General features: G+C 39.7%; 1 protein-coding gene across 3 annotated transcripts in view; it reads right to left on the reverse strand.

Annotated features, from left to right (window-relative positions):
* ATXN10 (ataxin 10) overlaps positions 1-26,181 on the reverse strand; it is an 88,439-nt gene that overhangs the window by 18,838 nt on the left and 43,420 nt on the right. The window contains exons 8-10 of one of the 3 annotated variants that reach the window (XM_026050375.1): positions 22,941-23,049; positions 20,265-20,434; positions 12,685-12,860 (exon numbers count right to left, since the gene is read on the reverse strand). In XM_026050375.1, coding sequence (XP_025906160.1) covers positions 12,732-12,860; positions 20,265-20,434; positions 22,941-23,049 — 408 coding nt within the window. In that variant the 3' untranslated portion in view covers positions 12,685-12,731. Of the gene's footprint in view, positions 1-12,684; positions 12,861-19,929; positions 19,948-20,264; positions 20,435-22,940; positions 23,050-26,181 lie in introns of those variants that run through there. The other 2 variants (XM_026050376.1, XM_026050374.1) reach the window with 2 other exon arrangements.

A 26,181-nucleotide genomic window follows, 5' to 3' on the forward strand; every position in this document is an offset into this window, starting at 1 on the left:
ACCAAACATGCTGACTAACAGTGAGTTTTCCTGTGAGGATTCCTCAAAAAAAAAACAAAAAAAAAAAAACAGAAATTGGAAATCTGTAGGACTCCAACACTCAGATTAAACAGAAAGGCTCCATAAGAGGAGCAACTTATCAACTAAATAGGCTCGTAAATTAACTCCTCTGGAGCTATAATGGTTATGAAAATAATATCTTGTCTTTTTTTTTCCCCCAGCAGAATTGACAGAAGGATTCTGCTTCAAAAGAGAAAAATTAATGCTCTTATCCCCTGGCGCAAGTGGACTCCTACGTCTACTGCAGCACACAGGCCCTTTGGCTTAGAACAGAGGCAGCTGTGGCTTGTGGCAATCAAGTCTATTATTGGAATTCACCACATCCTGAAGATCTACCGAAATACTTGTGGACAAAGGCTCCTTTCTGCAGAACACCACAACAGACACGCTTAGCTGCTCCTGAAAGCTCCTTGCACCTACCCAAATGGCTTGGAGAGTCAAACAGCCTTTGTGCTGTTTTCAGGGAAGAAGGTGTCCCTAGAATACTCTTTCCCTATTTCATCTAGGTAACTCTGTATTACAGAATCTGATAATTGCTTTAATGTCCCAAATTCAACAATCGTGCTAACAAAGTTTGTCACTGTTAATGTATTCTCCATCTTTTAGCATTATTGGCTGGACAGACAGTTGTTTCTACTCTTCTGAAAGCGGTGGCCTAAAATCTGAAAGTAGGATTCCATCACGATACCCTAGAACTCTCTGAAAACGACTGTTTTATAAGGTAAAGGTTTTTGGTGTTACTGAAAGGGGAGAGAACAAGAAGGCACTTAGTACTAACCAGCACTATGCCAAAGTAAGCTGAAGGTAAGGAGCGTCCCRCTACTGGAAGAAAACAGCGAGCCATCTGAGGAGCCAAGGAAGTTTTTCCACTTGTCTTTCCAGTGCAAAACGCAAGAGAGTTTCCAGCCGTGAGATGGTTTTATAAAAGCTSTAGAAATCCAAATACGTCCTCGCAAAAGAGGATAACCTTGTTTGTTTGTTTGTTTGKAAATAACTGAACTTTCATGGTTTACCTACTGAAAAGTTAATGAAAAAGAGAACAACTAAACAGATGCTGCTATCTGGAAGGCTACTTTTTTGGGCATGATGTCGCCACTTAGCATGGATAAAATAAGATCCAACCCTGCTGGCCTCTGCCTGAAATATATCTATTCTGGTCTTGGCCTACTCTGGCATCGGGAGCAACAGAAAAAATGGGCACTAAACACCACCCAGTATTAAACTCTTGTGTTTTACATCAATTGAATTTGCAGCAGTTTGCATTAACAACAGTATACATTTCTCTGCTTCTAGAACAAGTCAGTACCTTGTTCTCCATCCATTAAAGCCAGTAACCAGACAAGTCTTTGTTGGCTTTCATATTACTGCTRTAAGAGGTTCTCTTAAGTGGTCCTTTCACTAAAAAAAAAATATATATATATATATATATTATATAAGCTTTACATAATTTATATGAAGAACTATCTTAAAGTTGGGCTTTAGCTATCTTAAAGTGATTAAAGTTGGGCTTAGGACATAACTTACAAGGGATTATCAAAAATTCAAAATTTTGTTTTTTTCCAAAGCAGAGTAAAAACTGAAGACCTCAAATTACTTCGAAGTTCTGTAAAAATGCCAAGATAAAGGTTGAATAAGTCATATGTTTCATTTTATCTAAAATATTTGTTAAGCATTACAATCATTGTTTCAATAGGAAGTTCCAAGTCATTATGGGAAAGTTGCTACTCTTTTGGTGGCTACAGTACCTTATCTTCCACGCCAAATTTAACACAGCACCTTATGTATCTCAATTAAATTTTTGTTTTGTTTTTGCTTTAAAAAAAAAAGTTTCACATTTTATATTATATTGAAATGGATTTTCTTCCAGGAAGAAGATTCCATAGGCAATAACACCATTTTGGTACTTATTCTGACACTGACACATCCACAAACTGGCAGAGCAGTCACGTAACTCTCGACTAGCCTCTTCACTCTATTACTGATGCCAACTTTGCCACTCACTTGTTCCCCCACCCAACAGGCTGCACATCTGCTTTTATGCTACGTTCTCTAAATATTGCAATCGCTCCTTCAAATCCAGTTCAGCTGAAAAATCTCCTGTAAAACAGACAAAATTGCCTGCTGCTTACAATTTAGGGTGAGCTGGAAGGGAAAAGGAAGAGAAGCAATTCAAAACCGTAATGTTTGCGCTGCCTTTTGATAGACACACGCCCTCAATGATGCCACATATGTCACCACTCTCTTACATTATTACTGCAATCTGCCATTGCTTCCAAAAATCAGGGATTGCACCTCTTCCTTGGACGCTTCTGAGTTCATTAAGCAAAACTAAACGCAAACCAGATGTTCTGTGGTCTAGCAATGCCTACTGTTGTGCCCAGTGTTACCTAGCCCTTCCCCTTTGCTTCAGCTTGAGCCGTAACTCAGTAAGGGCTTTACGAAGGCAAAATCCAAACCCGTGAGTCAACCTGTGGCAAAAGCGAGGGCATGCACCAACTCAAATGACAGAAATAATGAGTGGCAAAGACCCACGAGGATCTCAAGGCACGTAACGACTTGCTGCACTTGGTGGTAACTTCTGCAGCGAGACAGGAGCTCAGGCCACGCTGAGGCCGCGCTGCTCGCGCTGCACTGCCGGGCTCAAGGCTGAGCACAGGGGACCACAACCACCCAAGCGGGGGCYGCTTCCCAGCAGGACACACCCCTGGAATTTCCTATTGCAATTATGGATTGACTTGACGGGTGTTAAAATGCATTAAGGAATTGAGGAGAGTAAGCTCTTGAGTATATTTATATCATCCCAAACTCCACAGCTGAAGAGGAGGGAGAAGAAAGCTTCTAGTAGGCTTGGAAATTGAAAACAGCCCATAGACATTGTTAACAGCGTCTGCTATTCTGTTTCCACATTCCACTGTACGCAGGGCTCCCAACATTTTAATGATGGGTCAAAAGACAAACCATTAGTTTTCCACTGTGTGTGCGTGAGAAGGATGTACTCTGTGTGACACTTTAAGTATCAAACTCTCCTTGCTGATCATTGATCGTTTCTAGAGGTTGGGGCATAGTAAAACAAAGCAAGTATCTCAGGGAAGGACTGTGAAAAGCCTTTTTAGAATTTCTATAGAAACTGTACATGGTAGACTGCAGGACTCGACAGACTGCTGAAGCCTGGAGACAGCGTAACGGGGGTAGCTGACTGTGTTTTAAATCAGAGCAGTCAGGGAAGCCCCCCCAAGTCTGCAACGAGCCTTGTCTGTCTCTTCACACGTCAAGAAATAGTATTTCTTGCTGAGCAATGGCACTTTTAGTCTCTGTTTTATACAAAACATTACGTTTTCCAAGAAACAAACAAAATACTAGAATTATGGACCTTCGGAAAGAAAAGAAAGAAATGTCAAAATTACAATAATTGCTTTGTTTCAGGACTGACAGATGGAGTCTAAAATTACTGCAGGATGATCAGTACAGACTACTGGGACAGTTTCAGAGGAGGTGCATGCAGGTGCAATCAAGTCTCAAGGTGGGAGGAAACAACACGTAGACATTCCCTCTTCTGCTGAGATCCACAATCACTTTTGCTACCTCCTTTTCTACCTTTTTCTGCCTCCAAGTTCCAGAGTTGTTTTCATCCCAACACACAAGAGCTGGCTTGCCATCTCAATCACAAAGTGAAGCACAAGTGCACTTTCCTTTACTTTTTGAAATAATTTCTCATTTTATAATGCACTTTATACTATCAATCCTTGCTTAAGTACTTCCCTGTAAAGCCCATTTATTTTATTTTTCTTTATTCAATTTTAAGCCATAGATAAATCGCAGCAATTTTCACTGGAACACTCAGAAAAGATAGCAGTGAAAACGTTTAACAGAATTGGGAACATCAGGAGTATTGAGGACTAGGTCTTCTAAGGATGAACAAACACCAAGCCTCCTTCTACTCTGGGAGATCAGAACACCTATCACATTTGCTTCATACATGGCAATCACAGACAATCGAATAGTCACTTCACATACTTTTTTTATGCTTTTTGTTACTGTGCTTTTGTAGAAAACACTTCTGAAAAGTAAAATAAACTATTTGCAAGCAGTGTCAGAAATGAGAAATGTTACATTACCATAAATCAAGTATAAAATGGGAAGAGTAATTCGGGTTCGCTACTTTATGAGCTAGACTGAATTTATTTCCTAACAACTGAAATAACCCTCAAAATCAATCCAGCAACATTTTTACCTAGACATCTACATTTTATGGTCATACATTTTATGGTTAAAAAAACCTGTGGCTAAGAACGTTGCTCGAAGACAATATTCCCTTGAAAACAAAATACCCTATATCCATTCCCGCATATTGAAACTGAACATTAAAAGAAAATAAAAGATTTTCACAGAAGTATTTGAAAGATTTCRTGGTTTTGATACAAGGGAAGCTKTTCCATAAAACAAACAAACAAACAAAAATGCTTTCCAAAAATTTTTGGAAAACTATATCGAGAGGCTTTATTCAAGTTAACAATTAGTACCACACTGTGTCCCGTCCCTTTTTCACACATTACGTCACCCTGTGAAAATATTTTTAGCAATGATATTTTGTCATTTTGATTTTTAATATTTAATAGTTTTCAATCACGTCTTAGATAAAAGTCAGTCATTTCACGAGAAGTAAGGACATAGTAATGAAGGTGTTTTGAGTTGTCATATATTATATAGCATACAAAGAGGAAAGCCTGGAAAACACCAGTGTATGAGAAGACAACAAAACAATCTTTACTGTCGTTTTAGGAGAAAAATAGTATCCTAACACTTGTAAACAGATACACAAGATGCATTAAGGTGTTATTCTTATTCATCAGCATAGTGAAATAAGAGGGGAAAATCCCACTGTGCAGAAACTGCTCGAGCATTTAACATTTCTCACATTTTGGAACAACAAGATTTTGGCATTGGTTTGGGGCTGGGTTGCACCCAACCAACACAAACAAATCCATATCCATAACAATTCCTGAATTTTGTTGGTAATGGTGTTTCATTTTGAGCTGAAAAACAGAACTGAATGCTGATTCTTTCAGAGATGTTCATCAGCCTTGACACTTGCAACCTCTTCCTGCTAATGYAGCTGCCATTAAAAATAACTGCCTGAGAGTTTTCCCACCAGCAGTCATGATAAAGAGTGATTCTGGTGGCATAAAGCTTTTACAACTTCTCCATTATAGTCTTGGAAAGTCCCAAACTGCCACTGGGAAACCACAGAAGCACTTAGAAAGCGAGCCAAATTACACTCCAGGTTACACGCTAGCCCAGCAGCTCTGTGCTTGGCCCCTTCCAGCAGTGCTGTTACCTGTGACCCTTCCTTGCACTCAGTGGTGGGTACAGACGAGCAGGGCACGTCCTTGCAGCCGGCGCTGCACCCCACTGGGAGCTGCGTACGTCTGCAACCGAGCGCCCCGGTCCCCTCGCGCTGTCACCCAACTCGCCCGCTCCCCGAACCGTGAGCGTCAACTCCGATCGGCTGCTCCTCGACARGTCTCCTGCAGGGGAGGAACTGGCTGCCTTTTGGAGACTAATCCAAGCGAAAGCAAGTGAACGGAGAGATGAGGATCAACAGAACGCAAGGAGATTCGTAAGGATCAGGGCACAGCAGCTTCAAAACTATGTTCTGCAATTCAAGGTATCTGCAAAGGAATAAGGAGCAGGGTGGCAAGGGCTACATACACCTTCTTCAGCTGAGGTCTCTGTTTTTCCTTATGGTCCAAGCCCAAGGGATTCCAGGGTCTAATTTCTTTTACTGCGATCAAAACAGCTGCAAGAACTGTAGAGCTGCAGAAAAGGGTRCATGGAAGAAGAAGATGCACCAGTGTCAACTCAGGGGATCAATACTATGTTGAACTCTGAGGCACGCAGCAGACTGGCTCATTTCAGCTTGGCTTCTGGTCCCATTAGCAGAGGACACAGAACCAGGCACCGCTGTTTGGAATCACTGACTCGGCCGTACAGTGGGATGATCCCTGTCCAAAACCACCTCACGACACCGCTGCCCAATGCTCCACAGCGCGGGCCAGGCCCCCCCTGCCAAGGAGCAGGATGGAAAAGGCCATCCTGTGGTTTGCTACTGCTTGGAGAAGAGGGAGATGAAAGACGGGAAGCCTCAGAAGGCCTATGGGTACGAGACACATCACACTGCACCTTGCCTTCCCAGAGGACCACGGTCCCCAACACGCCCCATTTGCACGTGCAGGTGGAGGCACAAGGGTCTGGCCCGGTCCTCATGTGACATCGACTCTGTATCTGTACCACGACCTAGGCTTATAGGAAGTTCAGTGATTATTCACTACATTTACCTGAAATTTTAAGCACAGGCACTTTCTTTTAATGACTCACAAGCATTACCTTTGCACAGCATCAGGTTCGCTTCTTACGGTGAATTTAGCCACTGTTTTGAGATTAAGATCAACTTTATTTTAGAAAATACAAGCGGCCTGATGTTGTGATTTATATGTCTATAAAAGTCACATATTTAGTATGTATGATATACAATAACTCAGGAATGCATGCTCTAGCACTAAATTTCATGCTGAAGACTTGCTACTGCCTTAGGCTCTTGAACGAGACGATACATGAAGCTGTACATAAGCAGACTACATACTAGTTTCTTAATTTACCTTTAAACTACAACTACTAGAGTTTTCTTGAGTATGTGTGTCTCTAAATGCCTTTCAGTCTGGTAAGAACTTCAGGTACTATCAAAGTCAAATTCCCAGTTTCAAGCTCATGTCATATATCAACAACAAGTAGAATTTTGAGTTTTTACCTGTAAATTTAAAATTTATTGTCTAAACTATTTTAATAATTCCATAATAGGTGCATCTTAATAAGTGGCCAATTAACATTTTTTAAATATATTGTGTGAGACAATGTATCTATAGCATCAGGCACTTTTGTTGCCAATCGATTTATATTTATTAGTATTGTTTTTAAATGTTGTGCTTAGTTCTTTTTATATTCTTATTTCCTTTCTCCTCTTGCAACAGATCATTAATTTGTTCACAGATCTGTAAAGTCCAGCCTGTAAGTTTCAAAAGAAATCTAGAGTTTATGAAACATGATGTTTTCCTCTCAATTATATTGTTATTAAAAAACTACATATGCATAGCAACTCTGCCTAACAAGTCTCCTTAAGAACAATAGAGCAAGAGGGTGTATTTCAGTAGCTGAAACTGATATAAAAATGATGAGTCATTATAGATTATTCATTGGTTTGGGGGAGTTTTTGTTCCTTTTTTTTGTTCTTAGAACAAAGAAAACTTCTGTAGGAGTTTTATTAATAAGCACTTTCCTCACAGTTGATTTTCAAGGGGGCATGTTAGCCCTTTTACAAACAAGCCTGCAGGAGCAGGTAGACAGTAATAATGGGTCAGGTGGTGAGAAGGGASTGTTGAATCAGAACCTTGCGGCTCTGTCAAAAGGGCATTAAAACAAAATTTTCAAATTTAATTTTAAGGAAGATAATTTTTAAGTTTTTCTCCCCAGCTACAAACTCTCAAAACAGTTCAAAAACACACTCAACGGTGAGGTGCTSCTCATGAGACTGTGTGACTCAAGAGCTGGGATTAGGAAAAGGAACTTCCAACCACCAAATATTCCAGTTGTCCCACCGGTTCCAGGAGCACTGGCAATAGTGACTGTCCTCTCACACTGCATCAGCTTCCCAGCGTGGAGCTGTGGGGAATAAGCACAACTGAGGCAGCTACTTAGACTGGGGGGGGGAAATACCAACGCAGTGATGTCTGACTATCGTAAGGGAACTCAGCAGTTTATTTAAGATTTTTTACTGAAATTTATCCATTTTGATACTGAAATTTATGCATTTTGATGGAAGAATAACACTATGCTTCTTTTCATTTTTTTAAAGTTATCAYGATACTAAGCAATGACCTGAAACACAGCACTTCATTATTTCCAAAGCAAAGCACATGATCTTAAATTTGCTTGACCACAGGGTGAAGGCATTTTCAGAAAAGTTGGAAATTCTTCTACAGAAAATTCCAAATCTGAGCAGCTACACTGCTGGCACTTTTATTTTAAATTATTTTATTTTTTTCCTTTCCCTCAACAACAGCTACCAAAATAAAACAAACACAACCAAACAAAACAACCAACCTAGGAAAGAACTCATCTGGAGGCAAATGCTGCAGTTTGCCATTGCTAAAAACCAATGTTGTTGTTAACTTCAGTACAAATCCACTGGGCTCCATAATGGTGCAATGGACAATAATTCTAGACCAAAATCCAAATCCTGCCTATTTTGCCACATTCGCGATTCACATAAACCAAACCAGAATATAATCCTTAAGTGCATAAACACTAGTAAGCAGCTACTTACTTTTATTTATGAAAAATAGGAAAACATCGATTCCCTTAAGATGAGGATCAACTTCAAGCTATGTACAGCTTCAATATTTGTATTTAAAAAAGCAGTCAGGTTGTGGTAACTCAAAATAGCAATGCCAGTTGAAATAGTGCATATATAAACTAAAAACACTGTTAGATTGAAATGTACACAGTAATTACTATTATTATTATTATTTTGCTTTGGAAATATCTAACAATCTGAAAGGTTTTGTTATACTTAAACAGTCAAACTACTTTCCCAAAATTGCACAAGCAACAGGAATCTCATACAATCTGAAATTAAAATCCTGCAGCAACCTTGGCTATATCCATTCATATCTGATATAGCCTTCTTAATCCTGTGTTATTATTGGGGAATATTGTCTGCATGGTTAGCACCCTATCTAGATTGCACAGTGAAATATGCATGTTGCTCAAGACTTGCAGTTTTTGTAGTTTATGAAATGAAGCTAGTTTACGATGAAAGATTTTAAGCCTCTGCAAATTAATAAGATTTTTCATTTCATAAAAAGTCTTCATACTGCTTTTTGTACATTTTTCTTTTCCAGACCACTATGCCTTATTTAACAGAGTTTATTGGTCAATACAAAAAAAAAAAAAAAAAAAAAAAAAAAAAAAAAAAAAAAAAAACCACTTTGCCACCAATTACAAAAAATCTAATAAGGTACATAGAATTTATTCTAGATTTTCGTCTCAATTTTATAAAGCAACATTTTTCCAGAAGTGGAACAAAAGTCATGATTCTTACTTAAGGGATTAATTACTCTCACATTTTAAAAATCTATTTCATAAGGCAAGTAATATGATCTAAAAAATGCTTGTGGGAAGATTAGTAACTGAAGATGTACAAAGCAATTAGTTTCAATCAAAAATAACTCCCCYGTTCTTTATCTTCTTCCCAAGAAGCCCACACACAGGTAGTGTGTTTTGAGATCGCAGAACAGCAGAGTGCACTATAATTAGATGAACTTTAAGTGGTGATAAACAAGTGCCTCCTTTATGAATCTGAGATATACATGAGTGGTAGAGATTACAGACAGTAAACCACAAAATGACTCATTTCTATTGATTTCTATTGATTTTTATATGCAAAAGCCCATTTCCTAAACGAGGACAAAGTATAATACGGTAGTAATACCATCTTGCTGGCCATATGTGCAATTGCAGGAACAACTTTTTTAATTCTGTTGCTTAATGCTGAAAGTATATGCAAAAGAAAAGTAGGGCTCTCTTTTAGACCTCTTCAGATCACTACAGTCTTACAGTTAAAGACACTTATCCCAGTATACAAGAATGATTAGTTATTCACTGTTACACTGCACTTGAATCTTGCTGTATCTTGTAAGCAATTATTTCAGTTTAAACCTTCCCTTATCACAACTGCTCACAGCTTCTCAACATATTTTCCAATTTAGAACAGGTGCGTAGGTATTTGTTTTCTCTCAACTCCCTGTTCGGCTGCAAAAAGTGCATTTTAAAATATGTGGCGATGGGGATGCATCTGAAAATTCAGCAAGCCAGCCTGAGAAGAGAGGACTGTTCGGGCATATTGTGTATGTATTTTTCTTCTTTTCCAAGCGGAATAATTCCTGCTAGTGTCCATACCTGCCTCAGTGTCTTCAAGTATGTTCAATGGCACTGCTTCCAGCAGCACTACAGCTCACTCAACTCCCTGGGCTCTCCATCTGAAGCCCATGGTGATTATCAGTAATCACTTAATTTTACCCTACTGGTGATGAACTGAGAAGCAAGAAGAAAATCCCTTTTGGATACATATTTTTTTTCCGTCCTAAGGAGAGAGGCCATGACTCTGTTTTGTAAATCTAGCACTTTCTGGAACTTAGAAATAGCAGAGGATTTATTCAACATTTAATTGGCGCTCTGACTGTTAAGASAGTTCTCTCATGGTTCTCCTGCTCCCACACTACCTGCATTCCTGCATACAGGCAGTCCTGCATTCAAGGCACTCAAAATCAAAACCAGCTGGTTTTCTGGTCTCCCCATCTTTTCTAGGCCTTCAGTTCTACCTTCTGCAGCCAAACGGACTTCAGCTTTCCATTGCTGCCTTCAACCTCGGCTCAAAAGAGCTGCCGCGAGGACCACCACTTTACCCTGACTCAAATGAATCCTGTCTCGTAGCTAGGTAGTACTGTAATACTACAGTCAGTCGAGTCAGATGGTCCTGTTGTGCTGACCACACACTAAGGGGGCAGCCAGGATGAGCAGCCTGTACCCAGGACAGGCAAGGAGCGGGCACAACCCACATTGTTCCCTAGGTCCATCCACATTTCCCTCCTCACTTTCCCAGAGGAAAAGGATGCCTACCAGACAAGAGCTCATTCTTCTTCTGCTTACATAAGCGTGCTCTGCAGAGCTGTAWATTTACAGCTATTAATCACAGTCCACCCCCGCCTGCTGTGCAAAGGACAAAAATCAGAATTAGCCTTTTTTTTCTCCCTGCTCGTGTGCTGAAAAAATGATTTGCCATAATGCTAATGTCACATCAGTTTACCATTACATTTCAACAGGCATCAAAATAAAACACCCCCTTCCATTCTTTAATGCAGCACAAGCATAAACCATGACCAACAGATTCAAATATTAAGTTCTGCAATACATATAAAATGGATTTGGAATACTGAAAACTTCTCAACTGCTTCAAGTTTTTTTGTTGTTGTTATTTTGGACTTAAAAATCAGATCAGAAATTAAATTTCATCAAAGTAGAAGGAAAAAAAATCACAGACTGCTGGTATAACTACTTATTTTGGGGGGGAAAAACAGCCTTTCGGACTCTCAATTTTGTTTTGTTGCTGTCACCAGCAAAAATTCTACTGTTGTGGAACTATTTTTGAGGTCTGAAACACATATTTTTCCTTTGACTAATCTGAATGATACAGGAGCTCAACACAAAGCTTTAAAACTTCCAAAAAAAAAAAAAAAAAAAGAAAAGAAAAAACCACAAGCTCCAACAGCCAGACATTTTAATAGTATCACTCTCTATATAAGTAAGGTACCCAACTTGGGGGATGGAGTTAGAAACGTAACAATGAATCAGTGGGAAGGAAACTGTCCTGGAAGAAAGCTTGTTTATGCTGGAAAGGCCGTGCAACTTCACCCGACCCATTTCCCCTATGACCTAACGTGATCCCGACACGCAGGGCACATAGGCTTAGCACTCAGACAGGTAGACCCTCCTTCTTAAGTCCTACGGAGACCAAATAAATAAATAAATGCATGAAAAGGCTACGGAGCTTTTTGCATTGCTGCTGCTGCAGCTTTTAGAAATGGAAATGCTGAAGGGCTCTCCTGGTTCTCTTTGGCAGCGGCATCACCCGCCTCAGCGCGGAAAGCTGCAGGGCCACAACTCAGGACAAAGAGCAGCATCTAACGGCAGAAACCCGACGCTGCAGGGCCCAGTTCTCCTGTGGCTTCCTTGGAAGGGACAGAAAGGGTCTCCTCTGAACATTCACGGCTCTGACAGGCCCCCGTGTACTTCACCACCAGTTTTAGATGGAGGGGAAGGCCTACTTGGCAAGGAGAGGAAAACAGGAAAAGAAAACTGAACGCCCATAAGTGYTTTTTGGTGAGTTCACCTCAGGGAGAAGCTTGTAGGACAGGAGAGCTCTGCAGGACGCAGTGAAGGTCAGCCCCAGGAGCAGAGGGAGGTAACTAACCCAAGCACACCGAAATGAAACTGCACACCAGTGCTTTTCTAAGCACATTTTTAAACTACCCTCCACCTCAATGCTTCTTTTTCTGGTGGAAAATGKCACTGACAAAGTTAAGAACAGAATTCAGTTGGATGCACTCATGGTTTAAACCTTGCAGGCCGATTGGGGCGAAGGCATCTACTCCCCTCTCCTCCCCACAGCATAAAGTCTTGGACCGAGCCGCCTTCCTTTCGTCCTCACCCTGGACGTAGCACAGGGAGTACCACTAAAACCAACAGCTATGCTGTAAATCCATCACAAAAAGTAATCTATCACATACACAATGCTCCTTTACTTCCCCAATGAAATTGCTTTACTGGTGCTTCCAAAATAMCCACTACTGTATTACAGCAGCAATGGCCAAACCTCAAGGTCAGAAGAAAACAGAAAATCCTCCTTTCTGTTTGCTTGAGGTTTTATTTTGCTTGCAGTGATGTTTACAAACTTYGGGATTCTCACAAAAGCACAAATTGAGACACTTCAGTATTTCACAGTTACTTTAACTATAGTAACTACTCGGCAAGCACATGAACAGATGACCAGTTCTTGTGGCTCACAGAATGAAAACAGCAAACACAACGTCCTGTAAGTGCAGAGGAAGAGAATGCTCTACGTATCCAAGAGGGATCATGTCCAACACTTGCAGAATTACAGCATCAGCCCATTGTGAAGCCTTGTGCAGCTTTAAGGAGAGAGAAAAAAAAAGCATATGTGGGACGGCAATTAGGGAAAGAAAGGGGAAAAAGCAAAGTTCATGCTGAGGTTAAAACAATGGAAAACAACAGAGAGAACGGTAGCAAAATTGCCTGGTCTAGCACTGGAAAAATCTATCTCACTGGTATCCTCCACCAGGAAAATCATAAAGAATTTGCAGTAACAGTTCAGATCTGAGCTGCAGAGAATGTATTCCCCAAGGCAGACGTTCCTCCAAATAGCASAGCCTTGCCCTCAGCAATCAGCGATACTGGCATGGGGCAAGATCCAAGGAACCAAGATAAAACAGGCTGCTACAGGTCTTCAACCTTCCACAGGAGGCACATCAGAAAGTGGTTATTTTAGGAGCAGTTTTCCTAACATTTGAATACTCCAAGCAAATTCAGTTCCTCACCTACTAAAGCACCAAGAAACACATGGGGTTGAAACAGTGCCCTTCATCTAACTAAGAATCGTATGTAAAGAGAAATTCTTGCAATATGTCAGAACACTTCACAAGTTACTGGAATTGTAACATCCTGTGTCCTACTAAAATACTCCAATTTGATCATTTCAAATATTTATAGGCCTCAAAATATCCAACTGGGAAAGGAAATGAGGGGGCTAATCAAGACTCACAAAGAAACCAGGTATTTTCTGATTTTAGTGGATTTTTTTGGCCATATGCTCAACAGATGTAAGAGCTGCCTGTAGTATCTGCAGGACATCTGTATCCCACCCACTGTATAGGTATGTCAACTCATGTTTGTACTTATAGAAATTAGAATATAGCACAGTCCTGTGCTGTATTATATTATAGCAAGTAAGGTTAAAAAGCAAACAAACAATCTCAATAATCTGCAGACTAAAGAATGGCCCAACAGGCCTACAAGTTGGTTCTATCCCACTGTTTGGAAATGTATGCTGAGTCAGCCTACTTTAATTCTGAAATTTGGAAGATATCTAATCACTTCACTCCTTTCTATAGTCTCTCTTCACTTAAAATATATAAATAAAAAAATCAAAGATATTAAATTAATTTCAGAATTTAACAAGTTAATATAAAACTATAAACTACACAAAAATAATTGCCTCCCCACAGTTTTTTACTCCGAGCACTTCCAAATCTTGTTCTTGCTTTTGACAAACAGTTGTTGCAAAAAATCATCATTCAACAGCTCTCTTCACATTAGTAAAAGCTGGTGTAGATCAGATATGTCTATATTCATGGTTTGGTCAGTCAGAGTCTCAGTCAATGATTCATAAGAATATAATAATACGCAAACGGACGTTTACATCCCGTTATCCACAACAGGAGATGATCACAGTAATCAGATACATAAAGTAGACCAATAAAAATAAATCCTAGAAAGGAAGTATGGTATCCTGCATATGCCAACCTAGAGATTTAAGCTAATCACTGAGTATATCCAGAGACAGTATGTGGATATGTTTTGATATAATATGCAATTTAAATGCCACTGGCAAGTCGCGAGGACAACGGACTGGGCAAGCCACATGCAGTGACGGGACCAGCCATAGCAGGGACTGGACCAACAACAYTGTTTGCCAAAAACTGGGTGTGTGGTGGGGGGTGAGGGCAAGGGCAGCAGAAGCGGAGGATCAGGACAAGGCAAGAACATTAAATTGCTGCCTAGAAAGGGGCAGTGTGATTAAACAAAGCCTTGTGCTATCCTTCTAGTAACAAATGAATCATATTGAGACAAGCGTAATTCAGCACTTTATAACTGCATTATATTATGCATGCATCCCTGGTTTCAAGGAGAACAAAATAACCCCTTTATTACTCATAGTGCCTCAACGCTTGCAGAACTTATGATTTTGATGCTCCAGCATTTTCGTGAAAATCTTCAGGGATCTGGCAGTTATTTTAGTCTTTACGATTGGGATGCAGCTGGCATAAAGTGTGGAGGAAAACTGGGCAGGAGATTTTGAAAACTAGCATAAAAGCCTCCTCTATGAGAGGAGGACTTGAAACTATTACTTTAATATGAGACAGCAGGCATTTTTGAAGATACTCTGGAACCTGAGACCCTTTTCTATTTGTGATACCTCGAAACGAACTGAGTAACAGATTTAATTTCCATGGGAAAAACCTAAGATACCTCTGAGGGAGCTCAATTTTACTGCAAACTTGCAGCATGCTGCRCCCAAATAGAAGTTATTAATTAAAGGACTCAGTTCTGCAACAGTCTGAAAATTATCTTTCCCTTGCCCAGTGAGGCATTAAAACATCAGAATTGCCCTACTCAAACATTTTAGCTGGTGAAAACCTGTGCAGCTTTTAGCTAAAAGATCAAGTCAATCATACAGGAGCTCACCACTTTAGAGAATTAAGGTCCTAAAACCCCTAAGTCCCTTTTACCTCCTGAACTCTAAGCTAAGAATACCTTACATTTTGGTATGAACATTTAACACTAAAAAAGAAAGTAATACTTTTATGTAGTTTTCTACAAGAAGGAATCAAGGCTTATTCCTCCCCTCTCCTCTTCTCTCCCTCTCCTCTCTCAACATCATRTATAGTTAAATGCGGGGTGCTCTTTGTTGTGGGTAACTCCAGGCCAGGCCAGGCCAGCAAAATGGCATATGTTTAGCTTGAATATTTAATTAAATCTGAAGAAACAGAGCAGACAACGACATAGGGTCTTTCTGACAACTTCTATGAGAGAGGCAGTTAGCTTGCGTTAAGACCTGCTACCTGTTTTGCTAGGAATATTTTTAAATAAAAATTATCACCTGCAGTTAAATAAAACAAGGCATTTATCTGTGGGTTKAAGTTTTCTATTTTATATCACTACAGTAAGAGGACTAAGTTAAGGAGCCAAATTGCGACAACTTGATCTATGAACGCTGGCACCTTTTGCTAACCATATTTTAACTGGATTCACTGCRCACCCTGCCCCAGTGCAGAAAAGAAAGGGAAACTGAATTCCAAACAAGTCAAATCTTGTTCATATTTTCAGGCAGAAGAGTTTTCAAATTAGWCTGGTCTTACATAAAACACTTAAAACACTTTGGCTCAAGTGCATAGGAAAAAGAAATACGAATTTCACTAAACAATATCCAAACATTTTACTTGTTCTTTTTGTCACAATATTTTTAACTCCAGGACCCTTTTTTTTTTCCTCCCCAAATGTCTCTTTCCTCTGCCCYGCATTGACAAAAACGAGGCAATTATAGAAGAAAAACGTCTTGCTGCAATCTGAAGTGAACAAGCATGTCAGAAAAATCCCTCAGAAATCATTTGCCTCAGAGCGATCCCATTCAGCCAAGAAGGTGCTGGGCGCAGGCCCCAGACACAACTCCGGTACTTACTCCTSCTCGCCCACTCCCCAACAAACATCRCAACTTTGCCAATGAAACACATAGTCRGAGATTGCCATCAGCTAATGATTCGTTATCTAACGACCCACCAGCACTGCCAGTATCGGAAAGGCCCTGGGCATAAAGGTCTGCTTATATGGGGCGGATAGAGGGAGTCAGGAGCTGCCCTCGCSTGTACTGACCGTCCTGCTCCTCTCCGGCAAGATGGCGCCGCTGAAGGCCCCGCCATTTTCTCTCTCTTCACAGGAGAGAGAGACATTTCTCCTGCGCTTTTTCAAGCGCTGACAGTACATCTAACTAAGCGACGCAAGTATTTTGAAACAAGTTAAGTTGCGTCAGTTCCTCACAGAATTAGTCTTAGGAAAACAGTTTTAGGGAAGAAAATAAGGTTATGCAGAAAGCTACCGTGTGTCACAGTCAGGCCAAGGATGTCATCGCCTCACTCTCCATTAGATATTCCTTAAAACGAAGCAATATATGTGCAAATGAATTAATTGTCACTGCCAGWTGTGCATTTGCTACACTTCTGTTACAGCGGGCTGCATCTCCTATACTTCATTTTCATTAGGCTTCCTTCACAGGGCTCATTCTTTAATAGAAAGAGTTCTATTACATTAAACCACYACAAAGACCTGAGCTTTAAAGTGTGAGCAGAAAGTAAGTCTCAAAGTTTCCGCCCAGGAACACAGTGTGTAAAATGGTGGCATATAGGCAAAGGAAAACAAAAAGGAGAGGGGAGATGGAGGAAATTTCACTTTTTCCTTTTGATAACCTCATTCATCTCCAACTGCAAGTCAAATCCTCCACTCCTTGCTTGGCCTCAAGACCGACCTCCTTCCTTCCAACACATTCAAYAGAACCATACAAAGCATCTTCGTGAAGGGGACACCAAAATCAAAATAAAATTCACAGCACTGTCCAACATCTGTGACTTTTTTTCCTCTCTTACAGAGAGGGTAGGCACAGGAGAACCACCCATTCACTCACAGCTTCAACTTGTCAATGCTTGGAGCCCATGCACAGCACATCTGTATAAAACACAGGGCTATCAGGAATAAAAATTTTTTAAAAAAAAAGGAAAGAAAGAAACATCTACATCTGACAAGGGGTTATTGGTGATTGTTACAGATTCCTGATGCCTCAGGATGGCAGCACTCAGTGAGATGGGTTGCCATTGCATGGTTTATAGGTAAGGCAACATCACAGAAGCCAGCGTGTACTGCTGATGTTAACATTTTCCAACGTTAAATGGCCCCAAATTAACATTTTATGAAGCACTTCTCTTACAAACACCAATCCGTCCCGACTCACAAAACAGGCAAATGGGTGGTAAGCCCAGCAACAGCCATTTTAATAACTGCATCTCATTTTACAGCTTAAATGTCTTTGCCCTCCCTTGTACCTTAACAGCTTATCACAATAGTGCAAATAGAACTATGAGGAAGACGTAAAGAATGCATTCCCAGTGCTATCAGAGCACAAGCCAAAGAATGCTTTTTTAAAAAGCAGAAGAATGCTTTTTAAACACTAAATGCAGAAGCAGTGAAGCTCCAACAAGGGATTTTTCTGTTCTGAAGCATTACAACAAGATTTAGCACTACTGCCAAAACACAAGGGCACTAATCCCCTACAATTATTGTTTTTATAGCAGGTGGAGACCATAAACATAGAAAGAAGAGCAGCCTTTGCAGAGTAATTATCCTCCCCCACGACGACAGGCATTCCCTGTTGCTTTAAGTCTGCCACTTGCACTCCATGCAGCGGGGCCACTGCAGCCATCCCACTTTGGGACAGGCATCCCGCTGGAGGCCCGAGATCCAGCTCAGAGAGGACGAGGAGGCCAAGCCTCAGCTCTCCAGCGGCCTCCTGAGACCGTGGGAAAGGTCCAAGGGCTTAGTCCGAGCCACCACGTAAGCCCTTTGGGGACTACTTGCATCTTCAGAYAAAGCGAGGTTTCCTAAGGTTATCTGAAAATAAGAAAGACTTTTTTGCTGTTGTTATATCAGTGATTGGTTATTATTAGTGCCTTTATCAGTGTTTAGAACATGTAGATTATGTTACTTAGGATTGAATGCAGTAAGCAAATGCTGTGTAAAAACCCAGCATGCACATAAAACTCTTGCGCTTGTGAGGTATTTCTCTGAAGAGACAGGGAAATCATGAACTACCTTTTCATTCAATTCTAGGTCTGACCCAAACACTTGAGAAAAAAAAAGAAAAAAAAAAACACTCAGAAAACACTCATTCCTCAAAGCCTTTTCTGATTTGTGCAATGCYATTTGCTCTCTTTGCACAAACACGCATTCCTGTATGCAAACTGCCTTGAAAATGAAAAGTCCTTTTGCTAGGACCAATTTAAAATGCATGAAATATGCTGAGGGTACATACACGAGATCATACTGCTGGCATTTCTGAAGTTTCAATGGCACTTAAGTAAGGTTCCATGATATCACACAGAAGAATCTAAGTAATTTTCAAGACAGCGTAAAGCAATAATATTTGCAGGCAGTTTAAGGCAAGTTAATACCCAGCTTCCATTGAAAACAGTAAGTCTACATGCCTAATTGCTCCAGGGCCTTTGAAAATCCCAGCCAAAAAGCACAATAAGCAGTAAATCAACCCTTTAAAAACGAAAACACTCTCCCCATCACAAGGTATTCTTGCCCACTAATGTGCAATTTACTTATATAAGCACCTATTGCATCATAAAGGGTCACAGACAGAACGATGCAAAGCCAAAGGGATTAATAAGATTAATACTATTATTCAGAAATATTAAAATCCATTATTTTATATGGTAATATGAGTTTTCCATCTGCGTGCCTACAGTAGGAGCAACTGTCAGTCCAAGAGAGCAGCACTGCTCAGGTTTTCCATCTCTCCCCTCCAGAAGAAAAGGAAAGCAGTGAATCCCCCCTCTAACATAGTCTGAAAACACCTTGCTGCCATTGTAGAACTCCAGCTTGGTGGGCACTGCAGCAGATGAGGCCAGATTTCATCACATTGGTGCAAGAGAAAAGACTGTCTTTGCAAAATAAGGTCTTATTTTGCAAAGTCAAATCTTATCTTTGCAAAATAAAGTCACAAGGTGTGTAAAATAATGATCACAGGAAAAATATTTAGGGCTCAGAAGCTGCTAACAGAGACTGATCTTTCAGTATCCAATGTCTCAAAGCTCTATTGACAACAGAATTAGACTCAGATTATCTCATCATATGTAACCTTCTGCAAAACAAAACAGTATTMATCACTGTAAGAAGCAATATTATGTTGCTTAGGCCAAATAGAGTAAACCACGTGATATTCTACCATGCTCAGAATTATTGAAGATATTTCTTCATGACAATTTTTCTTGTTGAAATTAGGTTAGTCTAAAAAGTCAACGAAAGCAACATGTTGTATTACTTTCAGAAAAGGGATTTCGTAGTCAGAAATGTGCTGTTGTTTCCCTCTTTCTCCTCACTTAGGAAATGGAACTAACTTTCTGTTAGTTAGGAATTCTGTAGGCAAAAGCTTGAAAATGACTTGATGAAAGCAGACCTACATCTTGAATGAGAGTGGCAGGCAAAAAGAAAAGGAACAGAACAGAACAAAAAAGGGGAAAAAGAAAAAAGAGGAATGGAAGAAAAAAATTGAAAGATTAAAAATGAAATTCAAGCAGCAATACCCATCGATTTCCCTTCAAAGTCTGACTGAAGTTTAGTCTCAGAGACATTTTCCTCTTAAAGTACCTGCAAACATATGAAAATAAAGACATCAATCCTGTAGCTTTGCAGGCTCTAGCACCGAAACAAGATGCAGACTGATCCACATCACATTATGATTAGAAAGTTCACACGCCTATTACTGTAACTATACATGAACTTGATTTTTTGAAATATTAAGGTAGTCAAAAAATTGCTTGCTTTTGCAACACTAATTTTAACCTATCTGTAGATCAAAGGTATCTTTTATCTGTGATTAAATAATGAACAGATGTATGCATCTGCTTACACACCAGAGTTTTGAGAGGAAGAAAAAGAAAAGAAAGAAAAAAAGAAAATCTTACCTTGTCTTGGTTTTCCTTATTTTTATAACACAAATTTCCAATCAAACGAATGAGATGAGATTTAAAACCCACAGCTGGATGTGAAATTTCTTCCTGCCCTGTCATAGCATGTGTGGCAGTGAAAATATTTACAGTCTGTTTCCCAGCAAGATGAGTTAATCTCAGGGTATCTGAAGAAAACAAAACATTTTAATAAATACTACATGAAAATTAGTCCTTGCATAACACTTTACTGCTATTTAATAACTATTAGCTTCAAAATCAATCAACAAATTTTCTGATATTGAGCAGTATATCAAAATAAGTTTGATTTTTTTAAAGGTTTGTGTTACTATCACCACATGAGGATGTCCCTAAATCAGAAGTTATTTTTGCATCCTTTTTACACACTGATCTAGTTCAACACAAGAGCATGGAAGGTCATCATCTCTACCTGAATGTTCAAGCTTATGAATTGTTAATGATTCTGACATTCCAAATTACAGACTTGTATTTGGTTTAAATCATTCGAAAAACAGATATTATCTTAAAAAAAATTACTTCATTTCAAACTCATACTCACTGTGGGATTACTTTTTCCTTTTCCTGAGTCTTTTTCAAGCTCAGTAAGGTGAGGGAGGATTTTCAGTTCATCCAGCATCTTGCAATGTCATTACAAATCCATGTCTGTCTACTGTAATTCCATCAACTAAGCAACATTAATGCTCCTTTAGGTTAAATATTAGTTTACAGCAACTACATTTTTTCCTCTTTTTTTTCTGTCCTTTGCGAAGACTTCAACAAACTCTTAGCCAGAAACAAGAGGGAAACTAAAATGTGTGAAAACCACGTTTCATAAAACGACTACACCCAGAGAAAAGCTGAAGTCACACCAGCACCTGATAGTCCATACAGCAGAGAAGCCAGTTTACTACAAACCGTGTGTATATTAAAAAACAAGCAATTAAGTATTTTTCCCCCTATCAGCCCTGCAGTGCTAATAATTGGCTCAGCATAACACCTGCCCAAAAATGCTACAGGCAACTTGCACTGAAACAAGATGTAGCAAAACCAGGTTATAGCACAGGCTAAAACAGTAATGGAGGCTGAAGAAAAATCTCAATGGTTGAAGAAAAAACTTCAAAAGTTAAATTAAGTAAAAAAAAAAAAAAAAAGGACAAAATACCACACCAACAATCCTTCCAACTTCATTACAGTGCAAGCAAAATGAAAGGAAGAACAAATCTATCAAATCTACCCACCCGACCTGGAGAGAGGGATGCAGCATAGGAAGAGGACCAGTCACCTTGGACACATGATGCCAGCAGTGCTAAAGATATTAAAAATGCAGTACCATTTAGCACTACTCTTCTACTGAAAATAGAGCTTTAGCTGACACATCATTCAGGTATTTTTCCAATCCTAGGATTTTCAAGCTTTCTATAACCATGGATTAACTTAGATCAAGTAATTTTCAAGAGGAGATGGGTATCTCAAGCAATTATTCGAAGAGAATCTTCATCAAAAGATCTCTCCATTAAAAGAAAATCTTTTCCAAAAAGTTCAGATCAGGGGTTAGGTGATATCAGGATATCAGGATTTTAGGAGTTCTTCATCCCTTTTGCTAATCTAAGAAGCTATGTAGTCAAAAGACAGGTTCAAAGAGAGCCTGTAAGAGAAACTGATAAATTCCTGCTGGCTGAGAGTGCCTGGAAACAACGAAGGACACCCAGGCCAACGATGTTATGGTTTGCACCCATGTTTAACTAGCCTGAATACAGCTGGGGAGAAAAGTTGTGTGTACACAGCTGGAAACACCAGGACTGACCTACAGCCCACTACTAGCCTTACCAGACTGACCTACAGCTCAGAGTTCCACAAAACACATGCAGATGATACATATATATTGTTGCAGGTTGTGTTAAGCTATAAAGGGATGCACCTGAGTATCATCAAAAATAGAGTTGCTCTTAAAAAGAGGACCTTCAAACATCTCAATATACAGAGGTGGTAAAGAGCTGTTTCAGCCAGAACATTATGAAACTGATGCCCTAACACCCATCAAATTTACTCAGAAAGTTGCGTGCTAGATCAGTCTCAGAAAGGACTATGGTTTAAGAAGGCACAAGTCACATGTACACTTCTTTCACCTTTCTCCCCAAGTATTTAGGATCTCCCTGAATCATCCTGGCTTCATTTTATTTCAACATGTTGTTTTATTGTGACTTAGCAGAACAAAACTTCTTTCAATCTCACCTTTACAAGCCACTGCATTTGATTAAGAACTTTCAATCCATATATAGTTTCAGTTTTAATTTGGGGAATAGCAAGGAAGAGCCATTGAAAAGTCCCATTTCTACTTCTTGAAGAAGTTCCTCCACACATACTCAGTCAGTGGAAGAGCATAGGAAATGGCTGCCCTTTGCACAACTCTTACCATATAAATAGTGCATTGCTGAGAGTTGAATAAAGGCTCTGTTGGGTTATAGGAGGCAACAGAGCAGGTAGAGCAGCTGAAAAATTCCAGGAACAAATCAAATATTTGAAAATGTAGATTAATTCAATCTCCTATTTATTTATTTTATTAGAAGGTCAGAATCATAATTACCATCAGTTGTAAAAAACATGTTTTCATTCACAGAGCTGGATGATTTGAATCCAGCCAGCACTTCATAAACTCCGTGGCTTTTCACTCACCTAGAGCTGTTTCAAGCAACCCAGGCAAAACTTGCACACGCTCTAGCTGGCCATTGCTTGATGTCATTTCACAAAGAACGTCAAGGAGTCTTATTGTAACCAGTGCTTCCTGTAAATGAAAATGCATTTCTGAAAACGTTACATGAAGGGTAAAGTCTGAACGTAAAATCTGGTGATCGAGCRAAGGACAAAAACTTTCAGAAATTTCACTTCTTTGCAGGTCTTTCAAACTGCCAAGAGTAAATTTATATAAAATAGGAACACCTTTTGAGAACAACAATGTTTTGTGTTGCAGTAACTTCTTTTCTATGGTCAAACACAGTGTTACATGCACCCTGAAAGATCTCGGGAAAACAAAACAGAGCCATAAGGGATAAAATTTTAACAAAAACACAGTAGCTTCCAAAAGTAGAAATACAGAAAATTACTAGCTGAGAAAATTATTTCTGTATAAATGTTTTCTTTGAGTTTATTCAGAAGGAGCGTCCCACTTTAAAGACAGAAACACCGCCTGCAAGACACCAATGTTTTATCCGCAGGAATTCTGTAAAGTTCTGTGGTCAAATGAACTTTGGCTGCGAGAATTTACATTATTCTTGAGTAAATAGGATAGGAATCATAGATGCAGCATTTTGGTTAGGTATGACACACAATTTTATTTGCATATTATTTATTCAACCCAAGAAGTACTTTTTCTCATGAGCTGCATTGTCGAGYGCTTAGAATGACAATCCAGCACTTACAGAAAGTTACCTTAAAACGGTACAGAATAATCTGGAATACCACAGAGCGCTCAAGAAAGACTGCGACTGCAGCCCAACTCCCTCCAAGGTGTGCTGTGTAAACTGCAAGTTGCCACGAAAAGGTTTCTACGTGCATCGGAGCAACTATTTCCACCTTGCTTGCTTCTTGTCCGCGAGACGGGAGGTACAAAATCCAAGGTTCCCTGGGGAACCCGCATACACCTAATAAATTAAACAGCGGATGGGACCCAGACAACATTTTAGGAGATAGGCCAGCTCAAGGGTATTCCAAACACGTTCCGTGTGGCCTCCCAATTGCGGATGCCAAGACAGATTGCTGGTACAGAGACAGACTGACCAAGGCATCCTGCTTCAGGTCCACAGGAAAAGCCCAGGAATAGTTTAGCTTTTTAGCACAAGTGTTGCCTAAAGCATTTTTAATGACCAAAAAACCCCTACACATACACTTTTTTCTTCAGCGAAGTTCAACTCTTAGGCAAAAACTAAAATACTCAAATGAAAGAGTATTAATCAAAGAGAAAGCAGTCCCTTTTTTGACCATTTCTAGTAAGAAAAGAAAGTTTCTTGAATTCGTTTAGTCATTTTTTCTTCTCCCATGGAAAACAGGGATTATGTATAAATGTATACATGCAGATTTTATTAAAGGCGTTCTTGCAACTTCTTTTGATTTACTCAGCTATTTGTGACTTGTGTTACAGTCACTAAATATCCACAGTTGCCACCAAATAGTGCTATTTAATTTATCCTGTCTCATATGAGAGAAAGATAAAAAGTCATTGCGTAACAAGGCAACTGATATAGTGGTATTCTCAGTACTGCTGTCCCAGCACCTTCAGGTTGGACAGAGACCTTCTGCTAGGCACAAACAGCTGGGGTTTTTTTTCCGAGAACTGAAACCACAGAATACTTGGAAAATAATCACAAAGAATTAAAAATAAAATTTWAAAAAAAAAGGAGTTGGGGGGGAAATTGTCTCAGTATATTTTCTCTTACTGCCAAGTTGATACCTTCTCTGCAAGCAGTTTCTTAGGTATCTCAGTTATCTGCGTTAGTGGAATTCTGTGTAGAGGGAAAGTGGGAAAAAGGAAGCAATCTCTGTTGGACAGACAAGAACAGATATCGAGGAGTTGCCTCCCATTTTTATTTTTCTTATACACCTATCTATAACTTCCTCTTGAAATGATTTTGGTAACTTTCCATAGGACCTTTCTATATGTACTTGTACATTGAAACTAATTGCATGTATTTCATCTCCCCACACTTTCTTCCACCAAAAAAATCAGGAAATTACAACAATGTTTATATGTTTTTTTATGATAATGTTAAAGTTTTTCATTTTAATTGCAAGTTACAAATATGAGAGATGATCTTAGGAGTTTCTCTGGCTGAACCTACCACAGCTTAATTTTAACAATAAAATATTTTCCACTATATGTATGTTGTTTGACCAACACATACTAAGATTTTCAGATTTTCTGGCTAGTGATTGTTTTTTTTTTTAATAAATAAAAAAGGAAAACTCGCAGCAGCTAAAAACATTAAAACTCTAACTTTTTCTATACAAATGACACCCCTGTCCGGGATACAATGCCCTAATGCAGCATCAGCAGTTGTATTCTACAGCTCTGGGTGTMGATTGCTCTCTGTTCTCCTAAGGACATTATTAGGGACCTTGTTTAATCATTTGTTGAAAATAGGAGGAGGAAGAAGTAAAAGAATACACTATTTTAAAAGATCGCCACCCTCAGATGGTCAACATCTCCTTATTGTACTGTATGGTAGGGCAAGTAGCCAGCAGTTCTTGGATACTTCATAAGGAAGAAACAAAACAAGGTCATCACTTAGCTCCGCACCAGAGGTTCCCAAAGTGCAGCCCACAAGCCTCCTGCGACCCATAAAAGCCTTCCTATTTAGCTTGCAAAGGGGCTTCATTGTGGCCGTCCTCAGCAAAACCGGCTCATTAAGTCTGAGGCAACAACGGATCCCATCCAAGCGGGCGGGAGCTGCGCTGAGTGCCGGGGTGCTGCAGAAAGGAGCCAGTCGGGAGTCCAGGAGGCTCCGCGACCGGAGCCTGTGGATGTGAAGAGCTTCAGGAGCACCTTGCCAGAGCCACGCACCATTCAGCCCCAAACTGTGGGGCAATGGAGACAGAGAGAGCCAGGGACCACAGCTCTCACTAGCAGGGAGGGTCACTGCATTTTCCGGACAGCTCCGAGCTGCTCTCACAGGCACTGACACCATGGAAGGGCTCCAGGTCCCCAGCAGACTGGGAGCACCTGCCACGGGAACAGCCGACTGCAAGTTCAAACAACTTAGGAACTTTAACTGTGTTCTCCTCATATATATATATTTATATAAATATCTAAAGTTTGATTCATATTTGAACAAAACATAATTCACAAAGTGAAACCATTATTAAGTGATCCCTAGTAACAGCATAATGAAGTCCCCACATATCTGGCAACTTAAAACTTTTT

Source organism: Nothoprocta perdicaria, unplaced genomic scaffold (assembly GCF_003342845.1).
Source record: "Nothoprocta perdicaria isolate Ctin4 unplaced genomic scaffold, notPer1 scaffold_68, whole genome shotgun sequence".
NCBI lineage: Eukaryota > Metazoa > Chordata > Aves > Tinamiformes > Tinamidae > Nothoprocta > Nothoprocta perdicaria.